The 22,594-nt window shown below is 43.7% G+C and overlaps 1 protein-coding gene across 5 annotated transcripts in view; it reads left to right on the plus strand.

Moving 5' to 3' along the window:
• Pparg (peroxisome proliferator activated receptor gamma) overlaps nt 1-19,223 on the plus strand; it is a 129,940-nt gene extending 110,717 nt beyond the window's left edge. For 3 of the 5 annotated variants that reach the window (XM_021164280.2, XM_029478633.1, XM_021164281.2), the window contains exons 7-8: nt 1,821-2,271; nt 18,773-19,217. In XM_021164280.2, the coding sequence (XP_021019939.1) occupies nt 1,821-2,271; nt 18,773-19,020 (699 nt within the window). In that variant the 3' untranslated portion in view covers nt 19,021-19,217. Of the gene's footprint in view, nt 1-1,820; nt 2,272-18,772 lie in introns of all 5 variants that reach the window. The other 2 variants (XM_021164279.2, XM_029478634.1) reach the window with 2 other exon arrangements.
• Nucleotides 19,224-22,594: the final 3,371 nt, after the last annotated feature.

The raw sequence follows: 22,594 nt of genomic DNA on the forward strand, positions 1-22,594 counted from the left end.
GTAGTTAAATCTCTAGCCAATACATCTTGAAGCTGGTTACTCTTGCCACTTATAGAACCCACACCCATTTAAACACATACACACACACAGAAAAAGAGAGGGGAAGAGAGAGGGAGAGAGAGAGAGAGAGAAAGAGAGAAAGAGAGAGAGAGAGAGAGAGAGAGAGAGAGAGAGAGAGAGAGCATACACACTAGAAATACAACTAGAATCTCCTCTAGCAAAGAATGGAAACCTCCAATTTTGTCAGCTTCCCAACAATAATAGTGCAAGCTTTTAATCCCTGCCCTCAGGAGGCAGAGGCAGGTGGGTCTCTGAGTTTGAGGGCACCCTGGTCTACAGAATGAATTCCAGGACAGCCAGGGCTACACAGAGAAATCCTGTCTCAAAACGAAAACAAAAACAAAACAAACAAACAAGCAAAAAAAAAAAAAAAACCTTGAGAATTTGGAAGAGTAAATGACTTTGCCTAAGTCATATAGTTAACTAGCACTCACCCAGCAGCTGACAAGGCTCACAACCATCTATTACCCTAGTTTCAGGGGATCTGACACACTGACCTATACAAGCACTAGATACACATATGATACACTTATATGCATACAGGACAACCCCCTTATACATAAGAGAAAATAAATAAATCTTTGGGGAGGGGGAAAGATTGAAAACCAGGACCCAGATAGCCTCAGTTTTATTCTAATGCTCAGCTATATAAATTAATAAGATTAAGGTTATCTCTTTCTAGGGTTCAGTACATGTAATAAGTGCAAAATGTTCCTTCTCCTAGTTGATCAACCTTGAGAGTTTCGCAATGATCATAAGTCTTTGGCTAGTTCTTTAAAAAAAAAAATAGGGAGAAGAGTGTCATGACAAATATGAATTACCTTTCAAAGCAACCTGCTTATAAACCTGAGTAATTGATCCATTTGTTTTATTTATTAGTTGATCCCTAAGAACACCTATATTAAAATGTAAGTTCAGAGCTGGGACTGCAGCTCGGTGATAGAGCATTTGATTAACACACAGAGGCTCTGGGGTTTGGTCTTCAAAACTACAAAAAGTAAAAGCTCAGAACCATTCCTATTTTACTATTCTTTGCAATGTTTTACCCACAGGCCTGCTACAGCTGCATTTTCTGAAACAGATGGCTTCCAGAGCACAGAAAAAAATAGACATTTTCTTGGCTCAATATTTTTAATCTGCTTTGAGTGATTTTTTTTATAGCGAAATAGATTTTATATGTTCCCTGTGTTTCCTTTATGGTCTGAGTAAATTTAATCTAACACTGTAAGATTAGTTTATGTTCAAGTGGGTCTTTTCAATTATAAGTTGCTTTAATTATTTTTTTGTTTAAAAAAAGGCTAAATGTATGTTCTCTTGAAATTCAAGAAAGACAACAGACTTTTTGTCAATTTAGTCAGTCTCAAGGTAACATAGTAGTAGTATAAGTTGAAGGAAGAAGGAGCCAAGTTGAAGCTGGGCAGTGGTGCCGCATGCCTTTAATTCCAGCACTAGGGAGGCAGAGGCAGGCAGATTTCTGAGTTCAAGGCCAGCCTGGTCTACAGAGTGAGTTCCAGGACAACCAGGGCTACACAGAGAAACCCTGTCTCAAAAAAAACAAAAAGAAAAAGAAGAGCTGAGTTGATAAAATGTCTGCACACAGCAGATCAGTGATAAATAGGAAGAGCCTCTCTCCTGTTCAAGTGCCTTCATCTTTCACAGTTTTCCTCAGCAAGGAAATACATATATAAAATAGTCTTCGGGACTAGGGTGATGCTCTCTCAGAACAAGGAACTCAGCCACTTTCCCTTTTTCATTTGCAGCCATTTGTCATCTACGACATGAATTCCTTAATGATGGGAGAAGATAAAATCAAGTTCAAACATATCACCCCCCTGCAAGAGCAGAGCAAAGAGGTGGCCATCCGAATTTTTCAAGGGTGCCAGTTTCGATCCGTAGAAGCCGTGCAAGAGATAACAGAGTATGCCAAAAATATCCCCGGTTTCATTAACCTTGACTTGAATGACCAAGTGACTCTGCTCAAGTATGGTGTCCATGAGATCATCTACACGATGCTGGCCTCCCTGATGAATAAAGATGGAGTCCTCATCTCAGAGGGCCAAGGATTCATGACCAGGGAGTTCCTCAAAAGCCTGCGGAAGCCCTTTGGTGACTTTATGGAGCCTAAGTTTGAGTTTGCTGTGAAGTTCAATGCACTGGAATTAGATGACAGTGACTTGGCTATATTTATAGCTGTCATTATTCTCAGTGGAGGTAAGATTCATCTTTTGATTTTTGTCAAAGAAGATGGGATTGTGGTGGAATTGTTGGTGGGATTGTGTCTTGGTGCTCTATGCTCCTTTTTACTGTTCGTGTTGTGTAGAACATGCCAATGGCACGGTGCCATGAGCATGTCACTCCCCAGGCTGAGAACCATAGGCTTGCAGAGTGAAGGTGGTGGGGATCCCAGGTTCCTCGAGTTTGTTCAACACACTGCTTTTCTCCAGCCAAATCCAATCATGAAAGGCAAATGCCCTCTACTTCTTTCATGTTCTTTTTCCTTGTCTTGCCCCCTTTCTTCCCAAAAGGCCAATCTGGTCTTCGGTTCATTTTAGTAATGATGTGTGTAACTTACCTTTGGTGATGCTTCTGTGGTATATAGCAGGCAGCACTGTGAGAGCTTGGCCCAGTTAACACTCCCACCCCACCTTCCCTGCATCAAGAATCAGGGAATGTGCATTTGCTAAACTCCACCTTCTCTCTCATGTGGTTCTCCCTTTTATGCCTTTGTAAGGCACTTGGCTGTGATTACGAATACAGTGTGAGCCCAAGAGCGTACCACAAAGAAAGAAATTGAACTACTTGGCAGTTTGTTGAAATTTGGGCCTTACAAATATCTGATCTAACTAACCAACTCCAAAAGACACATTTTATACCAAATGTTATTTTCAATGTTCTCTCTCTTGTTTCCAAGTAAGTAGAACTTTCTGCTTTCATCTCTATCTACAAAAATAGCTTTGAGCCAGATATGATGGTACAAACTTAGAATCCGACCATTAAGGAGGCTGAGGCAAAGGATCTTGGAGTTAGTATCCAGAATGAACTATTTAGTCTTAAAACAAACAAACAAACAAAAAAGTTGCTTTTTTAAATGATGAGTTCTCATATTGTAATTGACTTTAGGTGTACTTTTATGTAAACTGTGCAGCAACCTATTTATGAAAACTTACCTGTGGAGAAGAGGACTCTGAGGGTGTCAGGTTGTATTATTGCTCCGGACAAAGAACATGATCTGGTGGTTAGTTTTGTTCAAGTGAGAGCAGATGCTTTTAAGTGAGGTGCATGGTAATTATTAAGGTCACTAAAAACCAACACTAAGGAGGTTGCTCTAATGCCAGGCAGAGTTCTAAGAACTTCCTACACATTAAAGGCTCACAACAACTCAGTGAAATGAGTGCCATTTTTTTTAAGTGAGGAAACCAAAGCAGTGGAAGATATGTGCCCTTGCCCACAGTGATGGGACCTGTGTAAGATGCAGCTGGGAGCCAGCCATAATGGTACACAGCTATTAATCCCAGCACAGACAGACGTCTATGAATTCAAGGCTTGCCTGATCTAGAGAGATCCAGGCAACCAGGCTACGCAGTAAGTGAAACCTGTCTAAAGAAAGATGCACTGGGATTGTTGGTCTGCTTCCAGAGTCCATGTTCCAAGCCTCTATTCTGTGCAAAACAAAGCAGCTGCCTCACATGACTTGGGGAACAAAGAGATAGCAGTATGGCAAGGGTTACTATCAAGTGATAGCTCACTTTCATTTTGGGCTGTCTTTGTGCATTGGGAATGGAACCGGGAGCCAGGCAAGCACCTAACACTGACAGGCAAGCATTTCACACTGAAGCAATGGTTTTTTGTTTTTGGAGTTGAATAGTTGGGTTTTAGGAAGTTTTGGTGCTCAGGATTAAACTTAAGGTCTCAGACATGTCTACCACTAAGTTATACTCCCAACCCCAGAAGCACCATTAATAACCATAAAATACTCTATAAAGGATCTCTTACAGACCAAATCATCTCCCTGTATATTTACATTATTATTTTGAGTGATAGTGAAAACAGAATGTTGCTGAAATTATATTCTCTTGTTTTAGTTTTTATTTGTTTTATTTCATTGTTTAGGTTTTTTGAAACAGGGTCTCAGGGATTCAAGTCTCAGTTCAGTTGCCCTAAACTCATTATGTTGCTGAAGCTGGCTTTGAACTCCTGATCCTCGTGCCTCATTTGCCTCAGTGCTGATGATATGGTTGTGCCAACATATCTTTCTTTGAAAAGTGTTCTAAATTTTGATTATTGGATATTCTTCTATATAAATTTCTATCTAAATCTCTGGTAGTTTTGTGGTTATAAATTTCCAGGAATGGAATTCATAGCTATGCATATTTTAAGTTTTTTTATTACTTAAGAAGATTGCTTTCCATAAAGTTTGCAGTCATTTATATCCACTGATACTAAGGGAAGCATTTGGGAAAAACCATTCAGAGCTCTTACTTACCGTATAAATAGGAAAGGTCTAAGCAAGAAACAGCCATGATGAGCTGGGGGCAGGAGATCCACGGACGAGTGCTTGTTTGATACTTGTAAAGATTCTAAGCACCAGAGAAATAAAAGTAAACAGGCAAACATGCATACACATGTACATATACACACATACGCATGCATACACACAAATATACATGCATGTACCATTCACTAGTTGGTCAAGAGACTACACTATAAATACTATCCTTGGATTTGATACTGTAGTTCCTAACTCATGTTAGTGTATAAAAGCTAAAATGGCACCAGTAACAAGGACTCTGTATAAATAATTCCTTTGGCCCTTCACAGATAGTCTTTCCACAAGCCAGGATCCTGATCTCATCTGACCCACACAACAGTGAAAGATATTTAGCAGCCTGCCAGATTATTAAGGTCGTTTAACCCCTGTGAATAAATCTAGAATTCCTCAAGGCAGAGGATTTACCACTGATATAGTCCTACATCACAAAAAGGAAAGTCCTTCCCAACCAAAGTTGATATTTTCAGGTGAAGTCTAAATCCAAGTAACAGACAAGAGTAAAACTGGCCCACATTTGCCCAGTACACAGGAATGTGGTTCTTCTCTTTCCTCAGAGAGCTGGTTGTGTGCAGGCCAGGTAAAAGCTGCCCACCGTACATTCCCAGTCCAAGGACTGGCTTCCAGTAAGTTCTTATCGTCCATAGATGTGAGAGCAGTATCCCAAGACAGCTTCCAGGTTAGCCTTTGCTTAGTTGTTTTTCCGTATTCTAAACTTCCAGAAAAGGAGCACATCATGTAAACAAGAGTCTTTAACTCAGAAAACAGAGCTCTGCCCTATCCAACCTTAACAAGAGTGACTGATTATCTCTTCTGCCCTTCAGAAGTTTGTCATTTGTTTTAATGATTTTGAAAAGAAGTACACTGGCCAAGAACCAACTGGTCCATTCCGATCATGCTGGAGCGTTTGCTCTGGTGAAAGTACTGAGGTGCTCAGGCTGGGGAAATGGTGAGCTCTTGTGTAAGATCTGGGATCCGAGCTGAGGAGGGGGGCTTAGAGGGACCAAAGAGAAAGACTGTAGAGAGAAGTGTCAATCTGACCCAACTGGGGATTTGCTGGGTAAATAGGTGTTGCTACCCACTAAACACTGCTGACCCTGTTGATCTGGTTCTTAGATCTGAACTGTGTTTAGCAACTCCTCGTGAACTCAGCTCTTGCAGCCAGCTTGCTGAGAGAGATGACCTAGTTCGCAAAGTCTCTGTCTCCTCTGGGCTGGAGTAAGAAATGGAATAAAAAGGACAGCAGTGCTTCAGAGCCAAAGCTTAGCACTTCCTAAAGGCAGCTCATAACCAGTCTCCCATCCCCCCCACCCCCAGCAATGCAGCCATGCCTTTATTCTCACTTCACAGGCAGAAAAGTAAGGGCCATAGACTCAGATTTGTACAAATCTGATACCTACTGAACTAAAAGCCAAATGTCCTGTCACTGTGGTAGCCCTGACCCCTCTGCTTCCTTGATACAGGATCACAGTTCACTCTCAGCAGCTGGTAGCTGCAACCCCCACTCCCACCTTCCTTCCTTAAGGCCTGAGCCTGGGAGCCAGGGGAGCACTTCCTTGTAATCCCAGCAGATAATAGCTTCCGTTGCACCCTCTAGTCTTACTGTCAGGGTAGGTGGTGTAGAGAATAGTAAAACTGCATCCAGCAAGGAGATGTTTGCAACTGGCGCCACAGACCCATGCCAGCCTTGCTAGCAAGCTTTCAAGCCCTGCCCCATTGCCAATGCCAAGTATGAAGCTCAGGAAACCTGGCAAACTCCAGGACACTCCACAGGACACTTTGCCCCCTTGAGTATGTGCTGTGGAGTAAAGAAAAGCCTCGGAGGGTCCAGCTGGCACTCTCCAACAGGAAAAAGCTCTTGTTAATTCAGAGCAGCTTGGAATCTATTTTGATTTGTCCTAAACTTTTAAGATATGAGGGAGGAAATCCACTGGATTTTACAATGTATTTTTCAAGGCAAACTGCCACTGCTGTCTGAGTGACAGAAAAACTGCAACTATCCCTACAGCAGCAACAGATGGCAAGTCATCAACCCCCTCATTTACCCTCTAGAGTCTGGCTTCTGCCAACCACCTACAGAGTGTCCCCTGCTCTTTCCAGAAGACCAGCAATGTTCCTTCTGTAAGCAGCTTGGAACGGCTGTTCTTTGAGTGACTGGCTGGTGAGTAGGTAGAAGGAGGTTATGCTCCCATAGTTATACACTTACCCATGAAGGAAGACTTGATAGTCTTTGTCAATTTGACCTTGCTATGTCAGGTCAAAGGCTTGGGCCCCAGGGCCTCATCATGGACCATGGCCAGTGGATGTATTTGTTGATTCATTAGACTTAAAACAGAGTCAAAGACAACACCTGGAGTAAGTTGACAGATATTTATAATAAATGAAACAGCAGCAGTAGCCCATATTTGTTGAATGTCCCAAACATCCAGGACATGTGCTCTATTCCTAGTCTTGTATCTATCTTTGCTGAAGCTCTGGGCAGCCTATAACCCAGTTTACAGGTGGAGAAAATGGAACTTCAGAGACTCAAGCCACTTGCCTACAGTCACAGAGCTAGTAATTGATAGGGCCAAAGTTCAGACCCAGTAGCATAGGCAGGCTGGTACCAGAGATGTAGCTTGGTGACAAAGTTCATATTGAGCATGTGCAGAACTGGGCATGTTCAATTTCCAGCACTGCAATCATCACCACCACCACCACCATCATCATCATCATTACCATCACCATGTACTTCCTTCGAAATTCTGTTGCCTTTTGAGTAATTGAGATAGAGATCTTAATTACCTTGGTCTTAGAGTTCTTTAGAAGCTATCAAAAGATAATAATTAAGAATGTTCATATACTGTTACTGATATCCAATGCCCTCTTAAGATATAATTTTAAGTAACTAGCAATAATTTTGCCCACTGAGCAGCCATCTTCCCAAACCCTTTGCTTGGTTTTGAAAAGTGCTGGGAAAAGGCCTCCGGCTGCTGATAAGGTGAATGCCAGGGTCAGAGTTCTTACATTTGTCATGTAATGAGCACCTGAACACAAGCATTTGCAAAGCTTCCCACAAAGGTAGACAGTAAACTTCAAATGGCTTAAAAAAACTGTTTCCACTTAACCAGACACTGTCATATACCAGGTCATAAGAGATGTAAATGGTTACAAAGGAAAGTTATAAATGCAGGCTGGGGGATTGTTTGGTTGGTGAAGTGCTTGCTGTGCAAGCATGAGGACCTGAGTTCAGATTTCCAGCACCCACGTAAAAAGCCTCCTGCTGTGGTGTATGAGTATAAAGCCAGCACTGGAAATGCAGAAACAGGAAGATCCCTGGGCGTTGCTCACCAGCCATCCTAGCCGAAGCATCAAGCTCCACTTTCAGTGAGAAACCCTTTCTCAAGAAAGTAAGGTGGGGAGTAAGGAAGATACCTGATGCCAACCTCTGCCGTTCATGTGCACAGGGTCAGGTGGGGATTGGGTGAGCACAGACATACACGCACTGGTGAGAGGATTTAAAACAGTTAAATACCATCAATACCATCCTGTGTCTTCGTTTCTTGTGCTCTAGAGAAACAACTGAGCATAGGGACACTTACTCTGTGTAGGTCAGACAGATAGATACTTGCTCATGGCCATTGCAAAGTACCTCATTCAACAGCTCAGACCCAGTGAGCCACTGCAGATAACTTGGGGCAGAAGGACCGACTGACTACAAGGTTGGGCATATTCCTCCACCCTGGACCTCAGTTCCCCCTCAGTTCTTGAGTATACGTGCCATGCTTCCATTTTACTACAGAGTGATTTCTGTGAGTTACAGTGCACACTGTAGCACATATCTCTGGAAAAGGAGGCTTTATGTGTCTCAGGGGAGCCCCACATAGTCATACTTTGACTCTACTCAGCCCAGAGCCTTTATACCCATGTTAGTCAGTGAATGTCTCCCATAGTTGTTAGTGAAAAGGACACAATATCCAAACTACTTTGAAACTAGACATTAAAAATAACTATAAATAGCAATAGGCCAACACTTTTGTCTATTTAGTAGTCCTGGGGATTGAACTTATGGCCTCATGCATGTGAGCACAAGCTTCCCTATTGAGCTACAGTCTCAGCATTATGCCAGCTTCCTACTTCTTCTATGCCAGCTAAATATTTAACTTCCTTCCCAATTGAGAAAGTTGTTTTTCCATGTCTTCTTCAGGTATTAAAAATAAACAAGGGCATCTAATTTCTCTTGAGCTGGACATCCAGTGTTAACCTGTCTCCTGTCCCCCATCAGGAGATGGTCATGTCACAGAGTAATAGCTGGTTTACTAAGGACTAGCATATCTAATAGGCTCCTACCTACACTGTGCATGAGATTAGCAGAATGGCTTTGAATAATGACTCACTTTGAGTTATCTAGAAATGTCCCATTAGTTCTCTGTTTTCATAACCTCATGCACTTGGTATGACAGGGGTGAGGTATATTTATGAGTTTGCAACTGGCACCCAAACACTAAAAACCAGAGAGCTGGGGGCAAGGATGGGGTAATGGGGGAAATAGTGAAACATCTTAGAGTCACCCCATAGATAGGCATACATGTGAGAATCTATGTGCAGGCTCTTGTTTGGAGAGAATAGAAGACCCCTTATCTGTAACTGCTCCAGAAATAAAACTTCCTCCTCCGCCCAGGCTAGGTAGGCCGCCATCATCTTGGGACTGAGCAAACAGTGGTGTCTTGAGACAGACAGGACTGAAAGTGGAACTGCTGAGTCACTCCTGTCCACACTGGCAGCCAAGGAAGAGGCTCCTTAGCCAGTCATAAGAGATGTGGCTTTTCAGAGCACTTTATCATTTTGGGCTCTCAAAATGTGTGTTTAAACTCTGGGTGACCCAGGCAGCCTTCCAGAGGGGCACCATTCAGCTGCAAGTGGGGAAGAGTGAATGCAGGGTCCTCAGGTCACCTAACAGAGAGGTTGGGCACGGGATGGGGGGGGGGGGCGTAAGGGCTGTGCTGCAGCCTAAACAAAACTTCTCTCCTGCTACTGCAGCTCTGGATAGGCCAGGGAGAAAGCTCCAGAATCACACACAAGAGTCCAAAAGCCCCACTCCCCCACTTCCTAGATGTGTGGTTGCAGCAATTATTGACCTCCCTGGGCCTTAACTTCCTTATCAGCTCCCCAAGCAAGTAAAATAGCATTATATGAAGCTTTTGGCACTGTGCCTGGGACACTGCTAGGCACACAGTGAATGCTAATTTCCCCTTTCTCCTCTGTGATATCATTTGAAGTAGCTCCACTCCATCCTGCCAGTCAAAAGGCTTAAAATTCCACCAACCGTCCTTAAAATCCCTTCCTACAATGTAAATACCCCTAGGGAGCGCTCAACTAATCCTTTTATCAGCTATCACTTTAAGGGGATTAGTTGCAGATCGAGAACAAAACCCAAAGGGAAAGAGATACAGAGAAGGAGGAGGAGCCAAAGAAGGAGGATCAAAATCCCCTAATCCTGGGCCCCCGAGGAGACAGGGGAAGCTAGGACTGTGGATTCCCCCTCCCAGAATTCCCTTGACTTTGCAGGAAACTAAGGTGTTTAGAAAGTCATATCTATGGTTTACAATCACAAGTTCTTCAGAGAGGAGAGGAGAGGGAGGAAAGGAAGGAGGGGGAGGGAGGGGGAGGGAGGGGTAGAGAGTGGGAAATCTGAAGTTGATAAGGCTACTGTCTCAGGTTTGCTAATTTGCTGTCATGGATCTAAAGTCACAGAGTTGCTCTTAACCCTTTTCTCAGCCCTTCCTCCTTTTTTTCCTTTGGCAGAGCCACCAGGTACATTGAGGGCAGCATCGTGTCAGGCTAGAGCGGGCCTCGAAGAGGTTACTCTCCTACTTCCTTCCACTAACCCTTCTTCCTCTACCTATTCCCCCAACCCCAGCCAGCTACCAATCCTGATAGAATTACTCAAAACACGGAAAGAACAGAATTGAAGCAGAGCACATGGCTGAGCCTTGAGTGACTAGTACAACAGAGCTAGAAGGATCACAAGGACTGCCCAAGGCCAAGACAGAACTCAGAAGACCCACTTCCATCCTCAAAGACCTTGAAATAGAATCAATCCCAGGTCTATTCCCTGGGGGCCCTGTAGAGGGACAGACTAGCTTTGACCAGACCTAGAGAAGGTGTCACCTGCCTTTTCAGTGTTCCTGTTCAGGAGCTGGCTCTGTGATGATGGGGACTGAGGAGTGTTAATGTGGAACTGCTAGCTGATGGACAGATAACAGATTTCATTGTGGTTTTCCCCTTCTGCCATCCTGCTAAACCTATTGTTATCCAACATAGAGAAAGCATTGATTAACGTGAAATCATTGCTTGAACAGGGAAGTGTAAGAATGTTTCAGTGCGTCAGAGGGAGGGTCCACCAGCAACATGTGCACAATGCGTCCTGCAGCAGGCAGATGATATCTATCTGTGAAGCATTTGCAAGGCTTCTGTTTTACTGCACCCTGATTTCTCTGATAGCAGCAGTAAACCACCCCACGCCTCAAATCATCTGTTGGTCAGACCTCTCGTTAATTTAGGTTGACTCTGCTAACTTTCCAAATAAATCCTCAGCCCAGGATTGGAGAGAGGGAAACATCTGGAACAGGGAAGGTGAGGGAAAGCTGAAAAGAAGGGAATGGCTAAGGGAAGAAGAGCAGGGAAGAGAGAACCCAGGAAAACCAGGGGTGCAGCAGAACAAGAGACAAGTGAAGGAGTAACCCCCGAGCTAAAGCTCGGAAGCCTGCTACATGCGTGAACACACTCAACACTCAGAAAACTGTGACTTACTTTACTATTCTAGTTCCGCTTAAAACCATTATTTACCTTCATAATGAGCAGAGAAGAGAGTTCATACCTGCCTTGTATGCGTGAAGACAGGAATTCAATTCCCAGAGCCCAGGTTGATGTGTGTGTGTGTGTGTGTGTGTGTGTGTGTGTGTGTGTGTGTGTGTGAGCTATGAGGCTGGGGAGATGGCTCAGTGATTAAGAACCTTCGCTGTTGTTCTTTCTGGGGAGCAGAGTTAATTTCCCAGCACTCAGATTAGGTGGATCACAAACTCGCAGCTACCTGCAACTCCAGCTTCAGGGGCTCTGACACCTTCTTCTGGCCTCCACATACACTCACACACATGGTATATATTCACCACCCCTCACACATAAATAATATTAATATGTTTAAAAGCCAGATTTGGTGACCAGTACTTATAATCCCAATACTGGAAAAGCAGGGATAGATGGTCCCTGGGGCTCCACAATGCAAACCCAAGAATGAAGGAAGGAAAGAAGGGAGGGAGGGAGGGAGGGAGGGAGGGAGGGAGGGAGGAAGGAAGGAAGGAAGGAAGGAAGGAAGGAAGGAAGGAAGGAAGGAAACCATGGATGGCACCTGAGGAAGGATACCTGAGACTGTTGCTCACCTCCGTGTGCACACACTTACACATATGTGAACAAAACTGTTTTTGCAGTGCTGTGGATTGAATTCATGCATGCTAGACAAGGACTTTAATACAACCCTAGCTGTTTACTTATTTAGACAGGTTCTTGCTATGTTGCCCAAGCTGGCCTCAAATTTCTGAGCCCAAGCAATTCTCCTCCCACAGCTTCTGAGTATTTTGGATGACAGGTGTGATCCACTGAGCCAACTCCCTTTTTTAAAACAAGAAAACTGAAGTAAAGAGAGGTTCATAAATTTTCCCAAGGTCACCATGTGATGCAGTGCAACATTAATTGGAAAGTCAAAGCTCTCACTCGTACTCAAAGCTGGTACTGCTGACCCAGAGCTACACATTCAGATCAGCAACTGCCCTTAAAACCTAGAAGATCCCATCCCAGGTCAAGTACGTAGGACACATATATGTTGTGTTTAATCTCACCAGTTCATCTTAATGTGGATCCCTGTACTAGAACCAGCTCTCCTGCATAGTATATTTCCTAAAGAGAGGCTAGTGGGCGGGAACAGCCACAGACCCTGCGATAGCTTACTTTACTCTGTTCACAGTCTATCTAACAGTAATATGATTCTGAAGATTAGATCAGAAAAGCACCCCCAAGCCCTATCATTTCTACAAGACATATGTCCCTGGACACATGGCTGCTGTGCTTTGTGCCTCTTCTGGAGCCGTCCTACACGTGTGTTTCAACTGTGAGAGTGAGAACTTGCCCAAGCCCCAGACATGTCTGTATCAAAAATTTTCTTATGCCCCCAAATTTCCATTCTTACCAAAAGTACCTCCAAACCTTCTGTTTCCCAGCTGTTGACACCCCACCCTACCCTCACTGACCTGACCTCACCCTGTAGCAAGGTTTGAACAAACACAAAGAGTAAGAACTTCTAGTGTTCTTACTCCTGTAATTCACTATGGCCTTATGAGAGATGCGGTATGGTTGCCTTCAAAAGCAAACTATCCCCAGAAAGATCAGCTAAGTTCTCCAAAAGCACATGGAAACTTACTTAAGCGGAAGGGCTACAACTCTTGAGTCTTCAGGTTCCAGGTCCAGGTCTAGGTCCCCTTAGAACCCATCTTGGAACTTAAGGTATAATCCAATAAAAGAAATGGTGGAGTAAGTTGGAAAAGAAGTTAAGTTCCAGAGTGTTGAGTCTCTCTTTCTCGTCCTCAGTGTTCCTCACACTTGAACTGAAGTCCTTCATGGTTGTAGGTCAATATATAGCTGCCCCACAAGCTGACATTTCCCTTTAAAGGACCTAAGTACAGTCCATTTTAATCTATCACAATCCAACAAGGAAGGTGGGAAGTCGCAGACAGCAACTCCTAGGGACCAGGCAGAAGGACTGGTCTTTGTCCTCCTGCCTGTCCTTCAAGAAACCTGACCTGTGGCCTGCTGCTGTAAGGGCCCGAGCCTCCTGAGTAAACATGTGCTTGGGGAATGCAGCCCAGGTGAGTAGATCCTAGTAGAGCCTAGCATTGAGTCTGCTTCAGATAAGCCTTGTTCTCAAGGCAGAATCAGATCTGGATAAGATGGAAGCTTTGAAGATCTGCCCAAATCAGTTGCTCTCTAATCAATCCCAGGACTGTGTGAATGAAGACCGGAAAGAGCCCTTCCCAATTTGCAGCCTGGGGAGTAAGGATGTAAAAGCTGACCCCAGCCTCCTAGAGTGTGTGAATCAACAGGGCTTCCCCCAAAGGGCCTTCTAGGAAGCCCTAGCCAACCCAGAGCCCGTGACCCTGAGTCTACTCCAGACCTGCTTCTCACCTCTGCAAGGTACAAGGACCTTAGATAGCCTTTCAGGGAATGTCCTAGCAGGCCCTGGGCCCCAGGGAGTAGAGGAAAGGGAAAGGATGGGAAGGCTCTGGGGACTTGTCTGTGGCACAGTCTCTGCTCACTGAAGGTCCAAGGGAGCTGTTGAGGAAGGTGGGAAGAGAAACAGGGAAGAGAGCAGAGGAGCTCCCAGTGCCCGTGAGGAGCAGAAGCAGAGGAACAATTGATAGATTTATTTTGCCTTTGACCTAAGACCAAAAGAGACTGGCTTTTTGCGGAAGGGATGGGGGTGTTTTTAAATAAGCTGGTTCTACGTTTAATATGTAAGCCAATGAATACACTTTTCCAATTCAATTTTTAAATTTATTTCCCTAGTTGAATTACGTGAACTGTGTACTAGAGGGAGTTACAGATGAGAATGCATCTTAGAACTTTTGAATTAGGGATTTAGAGGTCACTGATAGAGTGTACATAGGAGGGAACTGAGCCCAACAAATTTAATAGTCAGACCCAAGGTCATGGAGCTGGTGAAGACAAAAATGGAGAATGTGGCCCTTTCTGCTCTGTGACCTCCTTCCTCAACTGTGTGCTCCCTGAACAGAGATTTGGGCAGGGGACAGCCAGGCTGATCAGTAAATGATCTAACTTGTCACTGGAGAGAATATATTTAATCTGTGGCCACAGTATCTCAGCCCTTCAGCCAAGCATCATCCATCACATCAGAAAGAGGAAGTTGCCAAAGAAGAGTCTTAAAATCCAAACCAGATCCTTCCCCAGTCCTGGAGCGGCCGGTTGCATTTCATTCCCTGAGCCAGGTTCCAGCCCATCGTCTGCATGCCAGGATCTCGTTGTTTGATAGAGACCCTGTGTTCATTCATATGATCTCTTCAGCAGCTTTGTCTCCACTGGTACTGCTCAAAAGAAGGAGGAAGGAGAAAGGGCCCAGGAGCCCAGGCTTCCAGAACAGGCTGTGTGGGCCCAGGAGCCTCATACAGCCCTGCTTACACAACATGCTAGGACTGAAATGCATGCACAGTCACACAGCCTCAGGCTTTCAAAACCTGAGATATTGATAAAGTGGTGGCGGGGGCAACAGTCATTATACCAGAGCCCCAATCTAAAATCCAGCTTTCCTTGAAGCTTCAGTGGCTTCTTAACTTTTGAAATGTTTTTTCTTTATTGTGAGTGTATGTGAGCACACACACACATATACATAGGCATATACATATACACATAGCCATGATACATATATAGAGGGCCAGAAGATAGTCCATTCTCCTTATTCACATGGTTCTAGGGTTCAAATTCTGGGGTTGCACAGCAACAAGAGCTTTACCTGCTGAACTGCCTTGCTGGCCCAAGTGATTTCATTGTGGTGTCAGAACTGAGAAAGACACAGTACTTCCAGGGGTGGATTCTCTAGGCCAGGACTAGGTCATTTGTTCCATTCTCAGAGCTTGAGACTTTTCATTGTTGTTATTATTCCCATGGTCCTTCATTTAATGCTGGAATTTCGAAGGAAACCTTACTTAATCCAATTGATGGGATGTGTTAGAGAAGAAAAAAAAAAAAGTCATACCAAAGACATGTTTTCTTCTGTAATGAAAAAGAATCAAAACTAAGAGAATGTTCTCAAAGTCCCACCCTGAGACCACACTATTCTCCTGAGCTTTGTCTGTGGAAAAAGGTTACAGGAGTCCATTAGATATGCCAAAACAAAACACCATTCATGGCAGAGTCTTCACTGTGGTGATTCTACCTTCAGGCTTGTTCACCAGCTACAATATAGTCTTCCATCTGGGACTGTTGGCCAGAACAACCACTTGCCCATTAACTCAGCCAGCTGAGCACTCACTGGGCATCCATCCGCTGGTGGCTCAGAGACATCAGGACACTGCTACTTCCTGGGCACAGCAGGAAAGAGAATGCAGTGCTGGCAACACAGGGGAAGGAGGACTTAAGTTATAGTGTTTGGGTCAGATGAGCGCAATCAGGGAAATATATAACCACCCAGCAAATGTAACCTCAGACACTGAGAGTGGAGGTGATCATAAGGTGCTGTGCGGCTCAGAATAAAAAGTTGAAGGCAAGAGAGAAAGGGTGGGGAGAAGGCATTTCACCCCACTGGTGCTCCTTTTGAAGAAGCAGCTGGAGTCACTATGAAGTGAAGAGGCTTCAGGCAGCAGGCACTGAGTAGATAGTCTGATGGATCTGGATGTTGGAGGAATTTGAAATAGAAGTACCTTGCTGCTATTGGAGCAGAAGAATAACTAGAGAAACTGAGACTGGGAGAGAGGGACAGCAGCAGACAAGCAGGATATAGCGATGTTGAGTAGGTTTATGGTAAAGGGAGAGGAGCTGCAGCACTTAACAGAGCGAGCAACCTGCAGGGATAGCCTTAGGAATCAATGTAAGATGATGAGTGGGTCCTAAATGTTGTATATGAGTCAATCCTATTTTCAGTAGGTCTTAAGAAGAAAATCTGTATATTCTAACAAACACAGTAAACTTAGAATACAAGAACCAAAACACAAACCCTTTACTCAGAAATTTCAAAGCAGTAGGCATAGTAGAGCACACATTTGATCTCAGCGTTCAGGAAGCAGAGGCAGGCAAATCTCTGTGTGTTCTAGGCCAGCCTCGTTTACACAGTGAGTTTTAGGCTAGCCAGAACCACATAGTGAGGAGAGAGAGAGAGAGAGAGAGAGAGAGAGAGAGAGAGAGAGAGAGAGAGAATATTTAAAACACAGTTCTATATAGCTCTTAGGTAAAAAAATAAAGCTAACATTCTAAGATAGGCTGTTTCAAAAGAACAATGAGAGCCTGTTCCTGAAAGCCTGTGGGATGAGACCAAAGTGACACCGGAGGAAAATTTAGAGCCCTAATGAGCTTATGAGAAATCCCAAAACTAAAAGAGTAAAGCACTCAAGTCAAGAAATTGGGAAAGGAGAAAAAACAAGAAAGATGAATACATTTACTTTTTAAAGGAGTTAAACATTGAAAAAAATATATGATTTTAAGTTGATTAATAAAACTAAAGGTTATATTTTAATGAAAACATAGGGGGCAGGGCTGGAGAGATGGATCCATGATTTAGAGCACTGGCTGTTCTTGTAGAGGACTCAGATTCAGTTCTCAGCACCCGCTAGTAGTTCACACCAACTGGAACCTAAAGCCTTCCTCTGACCGCCAAAGGCAGCAGGTGTACATATGGGATGCATACATACATGCAGACAAAGCACACATAAGCTAAAAGAAATAAACTTAATAGAAAACTTTAAAGAAAAATAGATGTCTTTTACAACTGAAATTTTAAAATGAGAAAACACACAAAAAGCATTGAGTTCCGAAGCATAAAAAGGAAAGATTCCATTAGTTTATCAAGAGGAAAAGGACAACAGAAGAGGGACTAGTTAAAGAGAGGAAGGGTTCAGGAGAGCTGGGAGGGGGGCCATGAGGGTAACGGGAGAAAACATGGTCAAAGTACATACTGTGTGCATGTATGGAAATGTCATGATGAAACCCACTCACCATTATGCACAATTCACTTGGTTAATAAAGACTTTTACAATATATAATAAAAATAGATTCCAGACTATAGTAGATTATCATGTACAACTCCATCCTAAAGAATTTACTTGTCTTAATTTGTATGTTATAAAAAAGCCTAGGTGCATGAAAAGCTACAGAAGAAAAGTTAAAGGTAATGAAGGATTTGTTACCACGGCCCAAGGGCTCTTCAGATGAACTCCAAGGACTCACAAAGGGGCAGTTAAAACTGAAGCAAAAACAGAGATCCACTCATAAGGCTGGTTCCTAGTCACTGCCCAACAGGCAATGCTGGCTCAGACGGTAACACTCCCAACCACATCACCCACAGATATCACAAAGCCCTGAATAAGACCTTAACAAATGAGTGCAAGGACATAGGATATCTGTTAATGTGATCCACTACACTACGTTAAGATAAAAGCATATCTTTTCAGATATCATATCTCTTTAGATAGAAAAATTTAAATGCCGTCAATAAAATTTAACCAATGTTCCTGTCTAAAACAAATTTAAAACTTTAAAATTCTTGGAAAACCAAAAGCAAAACATATTCACCACAATCTATAGCAAATGTCACACTGTGGCAAGGCATTAGCAGCATTTGCTTCCTGGTTAAGTAAAGCTGACACAAGGGTGTCCTACCAAGTACCAGCACTGCACTCCTGCAGCTGCAGACTGAGAGGCTGAACCAGGAAGGCTGAGAAAGGTCAGGAGTTGGGGGCCTGCCTAGGCAACACAGTGAGACCTTCCCTAAAAACAAAACAAAAGAAAAAAAAAGGTAGAAGAAAAAAATTAAGACTGATGAAAAGCCCCGGTAATCTCATCGCTCAGAAGAAATTCAGCTACCCTGTAGGGAGGGGAAGACCCCTCCAAAGTGAAGCAGTCTTTTATCTTGCTGGTAATGGGATGTGCTTGTGCTAAGCAAAAAAACAGCAAGGCTTACACTTGAAAAATCTTATTTGAAGCTGTTATGAGAATGTAGGTAGAAGTTTTAAAAACAAAACAAAATAAAACAGAACAAAAAACAAAACACTCCTCCAGAAGGAGCAAAGGTTGGAAATGTGATTTCTGAGAGGAGAAGCATGTTGCCAGAAGAGGCCTTGGGTCGAAGACAGGATGCTCCTGATGGCATTGCATCAGTTAGTCCTGGCTGGGAAGGGCTTGAGCCTTTGATTCCATCCTTGGGTCTTGCCCATTAGCTGCAGAGCCTCGCTCCACGAACCTGCTTAAGAAACAGGGTGGCGATGGGGTCTTGGCTCTGAGGTAGAGCATGTGCCTAACAGCTCCAGAACTGGGTTTCATCTCCAGCCTGGGGAGCAGGGAATCTGAAGCTGCACTCCTTAAAGCCCCAGAGGAGGTCTGACAAAGCCTCTTTTTGTCTTCCCATTCTCCCAGACCGCCCAGGCTTGCTGAATGTGAAGCCCATCGAGGACATCCAAGACAACCTGCTGCAGGCCCTGGAACTGCAGCTCAAGCTGAACCACCCAGAGTCCTCTCAGCTGTTCGCCAAGGTGCTCCAGAAGATGACAGACCTCAGGCAGATCGTCACAGAGCACGTGCAGCTACTGCATGTGATCAAGAAGACAGAGACAGACATGAGCCTTCACCCCCTGCTCCAGGAGATCTACAAGGACTTGTATTAGCAGGAAAGTCCCACCCGCTGACAACGTGTTCCTTCTATTGATTGCACTATTATTTTGAGGGAAAAATCTGACACCTAAGAAATTTACTGTGAAAAAGCATTTAAAAACAAAAAGTTTTAGAACATGATCTATTTTATGCATATTGTTTATAAAGATACATTTACAATTTACTTTTAATATTAAAAATTACCCATTATAAAATTGTTTATAGTATTTAAAGAATGAATGCATGTCTCCCATTCTGCCATCACAGACGGGGGAAAGGATTTCCCCATTTTATTTCTTCTTTCTTTCTTGTTCATTCTTTGACATGCATATGTGCTCATATATATGTTTATGTGTGAGTAGGTGCTGTGTATGTGTATGGAGGCCCAGAGACAGCTCTAACGCTGGCTCATTCTCAGGACTGTCATCTACCCACTTTTAGACAGGGTCTTTCATTTGGCCTAGATTTAACCAATTAGGTTAGACTAGAGGGTCAGTGAGCCCCGGGGAGCAGCCTGGCCCCACCTGCCCATCACTACCCTGTCTGGCATGTTTAGGTGGATTCGAGAGGAGGGGAGGAGTTGGACTCAGGTCCTCATGCTCTCAAGGCTTCACAAAGAACCCAAACTTCTCCCATGACTCTGAGTTTTCACGAATCACCAGCAACATGTTTAACATATTGTCATCCCTCTATACTCATGGGGTCTGGCTCCAGGTCTCCTGGAGGTACCAAACCCAATGGGTGTTCAAGTTTTCATAACACGAGTTTCAAGTAAACTCTGCATACTGTCCCCTATCCTTTGAACTGTCTCTAGATACCTACAATACCTAACACAATGGAAATGGTGTAAGCTGTATTATAATATCTGGGAAATCATGACAAGAATGGGAAGAGTCATAAAATTCAATAATTCACTAAAATGCCCCCAGAATGTTTGCCCCATGGATGTAAACCCTACAAGTTTGAAGGTCTGACTGTACTGCCTACTAATGGGACACCAATGTGGCCCGAGGTGTCATCTCAACACTGCTAGAAGCTCCAGAGAGCACAAATGTTTTAAGTGTTAACACTATGGGATTCGGTGCTCACTATGGGATTGGGTGCTCACTACGGGATTGGGTGCTTGCCTAGCAAACAGATAGCCATAGGTTTGATCCCTACCACTGCAAAAAATAAAAATAAATTAAAAATAACAAAACCAAAAGCAATCAAAAAAAAAAAAAAAAAGGTCACGTTGAAAGAGATCTCTAATTGTAGCACTTAGGAAATGGAGGAAGGAAGTAGGATCAGGAGTTCAAGGTTATCTTTCTTTTTCTTTTTTTCTTTCTTCCTTTCTTTCTTTCTTTCTCTCTTTCTCTCTCTTTCTTTCTTTCTTTCTTTCTTTCTTTCCTTCTTTCTTTCTTTCTTTCTTTCTTTCTTTCTTTTTTTGGACAGGGTTTCTCTGTGTAGCCCTGGCTGTCCTACAACTCACTCTGAAGACTAGTAGGCTGGTCTTGAACTCAGAAATTGGCCTACCTCTGCCTCCCAAGTACTGGAATTAAAGGTGTGTACCACTACTGCCTGGCCAAGGTTATCTTTCAATATTGCCTTTCTATCAAGGCCAGCCTAAGATACATGAGACCCCCATCTCAAAAGCAAAGGGAATGGGTGGCTGGAGAGATGGCTCAGTGGTTAAGAGTACTGGCTGCCCCATCCACTTCCCAGCACCCATATCAGGTGGCTCACAACTACCTGTAACTCCCAGCTACAGTCTATCTGAAGCTTTCGTTGGGTAGCCACACACATACATGACATATACATACCCATAAATAAAATATTTTTAAATTAAAAATATGAAAGGACAGATGCTTTAGTAAGCCATACGAGGCTGATCACCTGCTTCCAAACCATGGAATTCATATAAAAAATTGGATCGATAGCATGCATCTGTAATCTCAACTCATGGTGAGACAGGAGGCAGAGACAAGACAATGTCCAGGAAGCTCTCAGCCCAGTTAGCTGGAATATTCACAGCAGTAGAGACAAGAAAAACCCTGCTTCAAAAGGTTGCAAGTCAAGAACCAGCTCACCAAAGCTGTCTTCTGACCTCTACACACAAATAAATAAGTAAATAATTATTTTTAAGACTTTAAAGAGTCTGCCAAAATGAGCTTATCACTCAATTAAGAAGAAAAACATGACTCTTTCTTAAAACAGTATAATTCGGGTAACTAATTGTGTGCTGGATGAATGGTTAGGGCTCTTGGTCACATGCTAGGGGACCATTTGTGGGGAAGCGAAGATTCACAAAGACTGACAAGCCAGGGTGGAACCTGTGGACTCAGAGGCAGGCCTCAGGGATGGTGCTGAATTGAGGATCTGCAAGAAAGACAACAAAAGGCATTACAGGAAAGAAAACCAGAAAGAACAACTGAGCAGAAGAGGGGAGGGCCTTGCTGCTCCCTGGCCCTAGATATAGACAGCAGAGATATGGTGACTCTCCCCATCAGCCACCCAAGGACCATTTGCCCAGAGATCCCTTACTTTGCTAAACTCAAAGGCTCATGCTCCATGTTATGTTTGCGACAAGTGCCAGCAAGCAGGTTATAAATTGTTCCCTAGCGTTAGAGACTTCTGGGTTGTTAAAGCCATCAGATTCACATCATGTCTTTAAAGCATGCCTTGTTACTGAATGATCCTGAGGTCTCTGCTCTCCAGGATGACTGTTCCCAGCCCCTAACTTAATCCCTTCATTTACCGTAACAAGTGGTGTTTCTACCCAGGAGACTACAACTTTAGAGTTGAGGGGCTGTCAAGCCAAGACATCAAGAAAGATCTTTCTATCCTCTTGGAAGGAAATGTATCTCCAAAGAATGAGATTATGAAAGTGAGCCTTGACTCCAGCCCTAAAAATATACAAATGCTACATCCCTCAGAAAGGCAACCTCAGAGTCCAAACCTTTAAAATGACAGATAGAGCTAAGCCACATTGGAACCAGAGCCAAGGCTGTGTCTGAGTGACATCCAAACATTTGGAAGGAAGGTGACAAATTCACTCCGCCATATGGTGGTTTCTTTCTGCCTTGATGCAGAGCATCCGGGGATTTTGAAACATCTCGATGACTGCTGGGTGTCTTCACAATGTTGGCGCCACGTTGGGACTTTATCGGGGAGATGGCAAGAGAGAATGTGCAAGCCACAGGCAAGGTGGGGCTCTCAGTGGGTCCTGGGAGGCAATCCCTTGTTTACAAGGCTCTCAAACAAAAGGCCTTTCAGCTCTCTGCCTGATCTCGGTTCCCACTAGTGCTCCACAGCCTAGCCAAGCCCTTTCCACATTTTCAAGCTCTGTTGCCAATGGAGTGAGGAGAAGGATGCTCTCAGCTCTTTGGCACCAACGCTTAGCGTTAAATAGCTTTTAAATCCTGGCAGCTTTCAAATTCCCATCTCTTGGATTTTTCCCTGTGGCTTGGATGATCATTTGCTAAATATTTTACAACACATTATATTCATCTCTAAAGCTCCTGCTCCTTCCCTGCCCCCACCCCACCCCCAGCATGATTCACAAGTTAATCAACACATGCATCATCGGTTATTCATAGCACTTTCTCT

Source organism: Mus caroli, chromosome 6 (assembly GCF_900094665.2).
Source record: "Mus caroli chromosome 6, CAROLI_EIJ_v1.1, whole genome shotgun sequence".
Taxonomy (NCBI): Eukaryota; Metazoa; Chordata; class Mammalia; order Rodentia; family Muridae; genus Mus; species Mus caroli.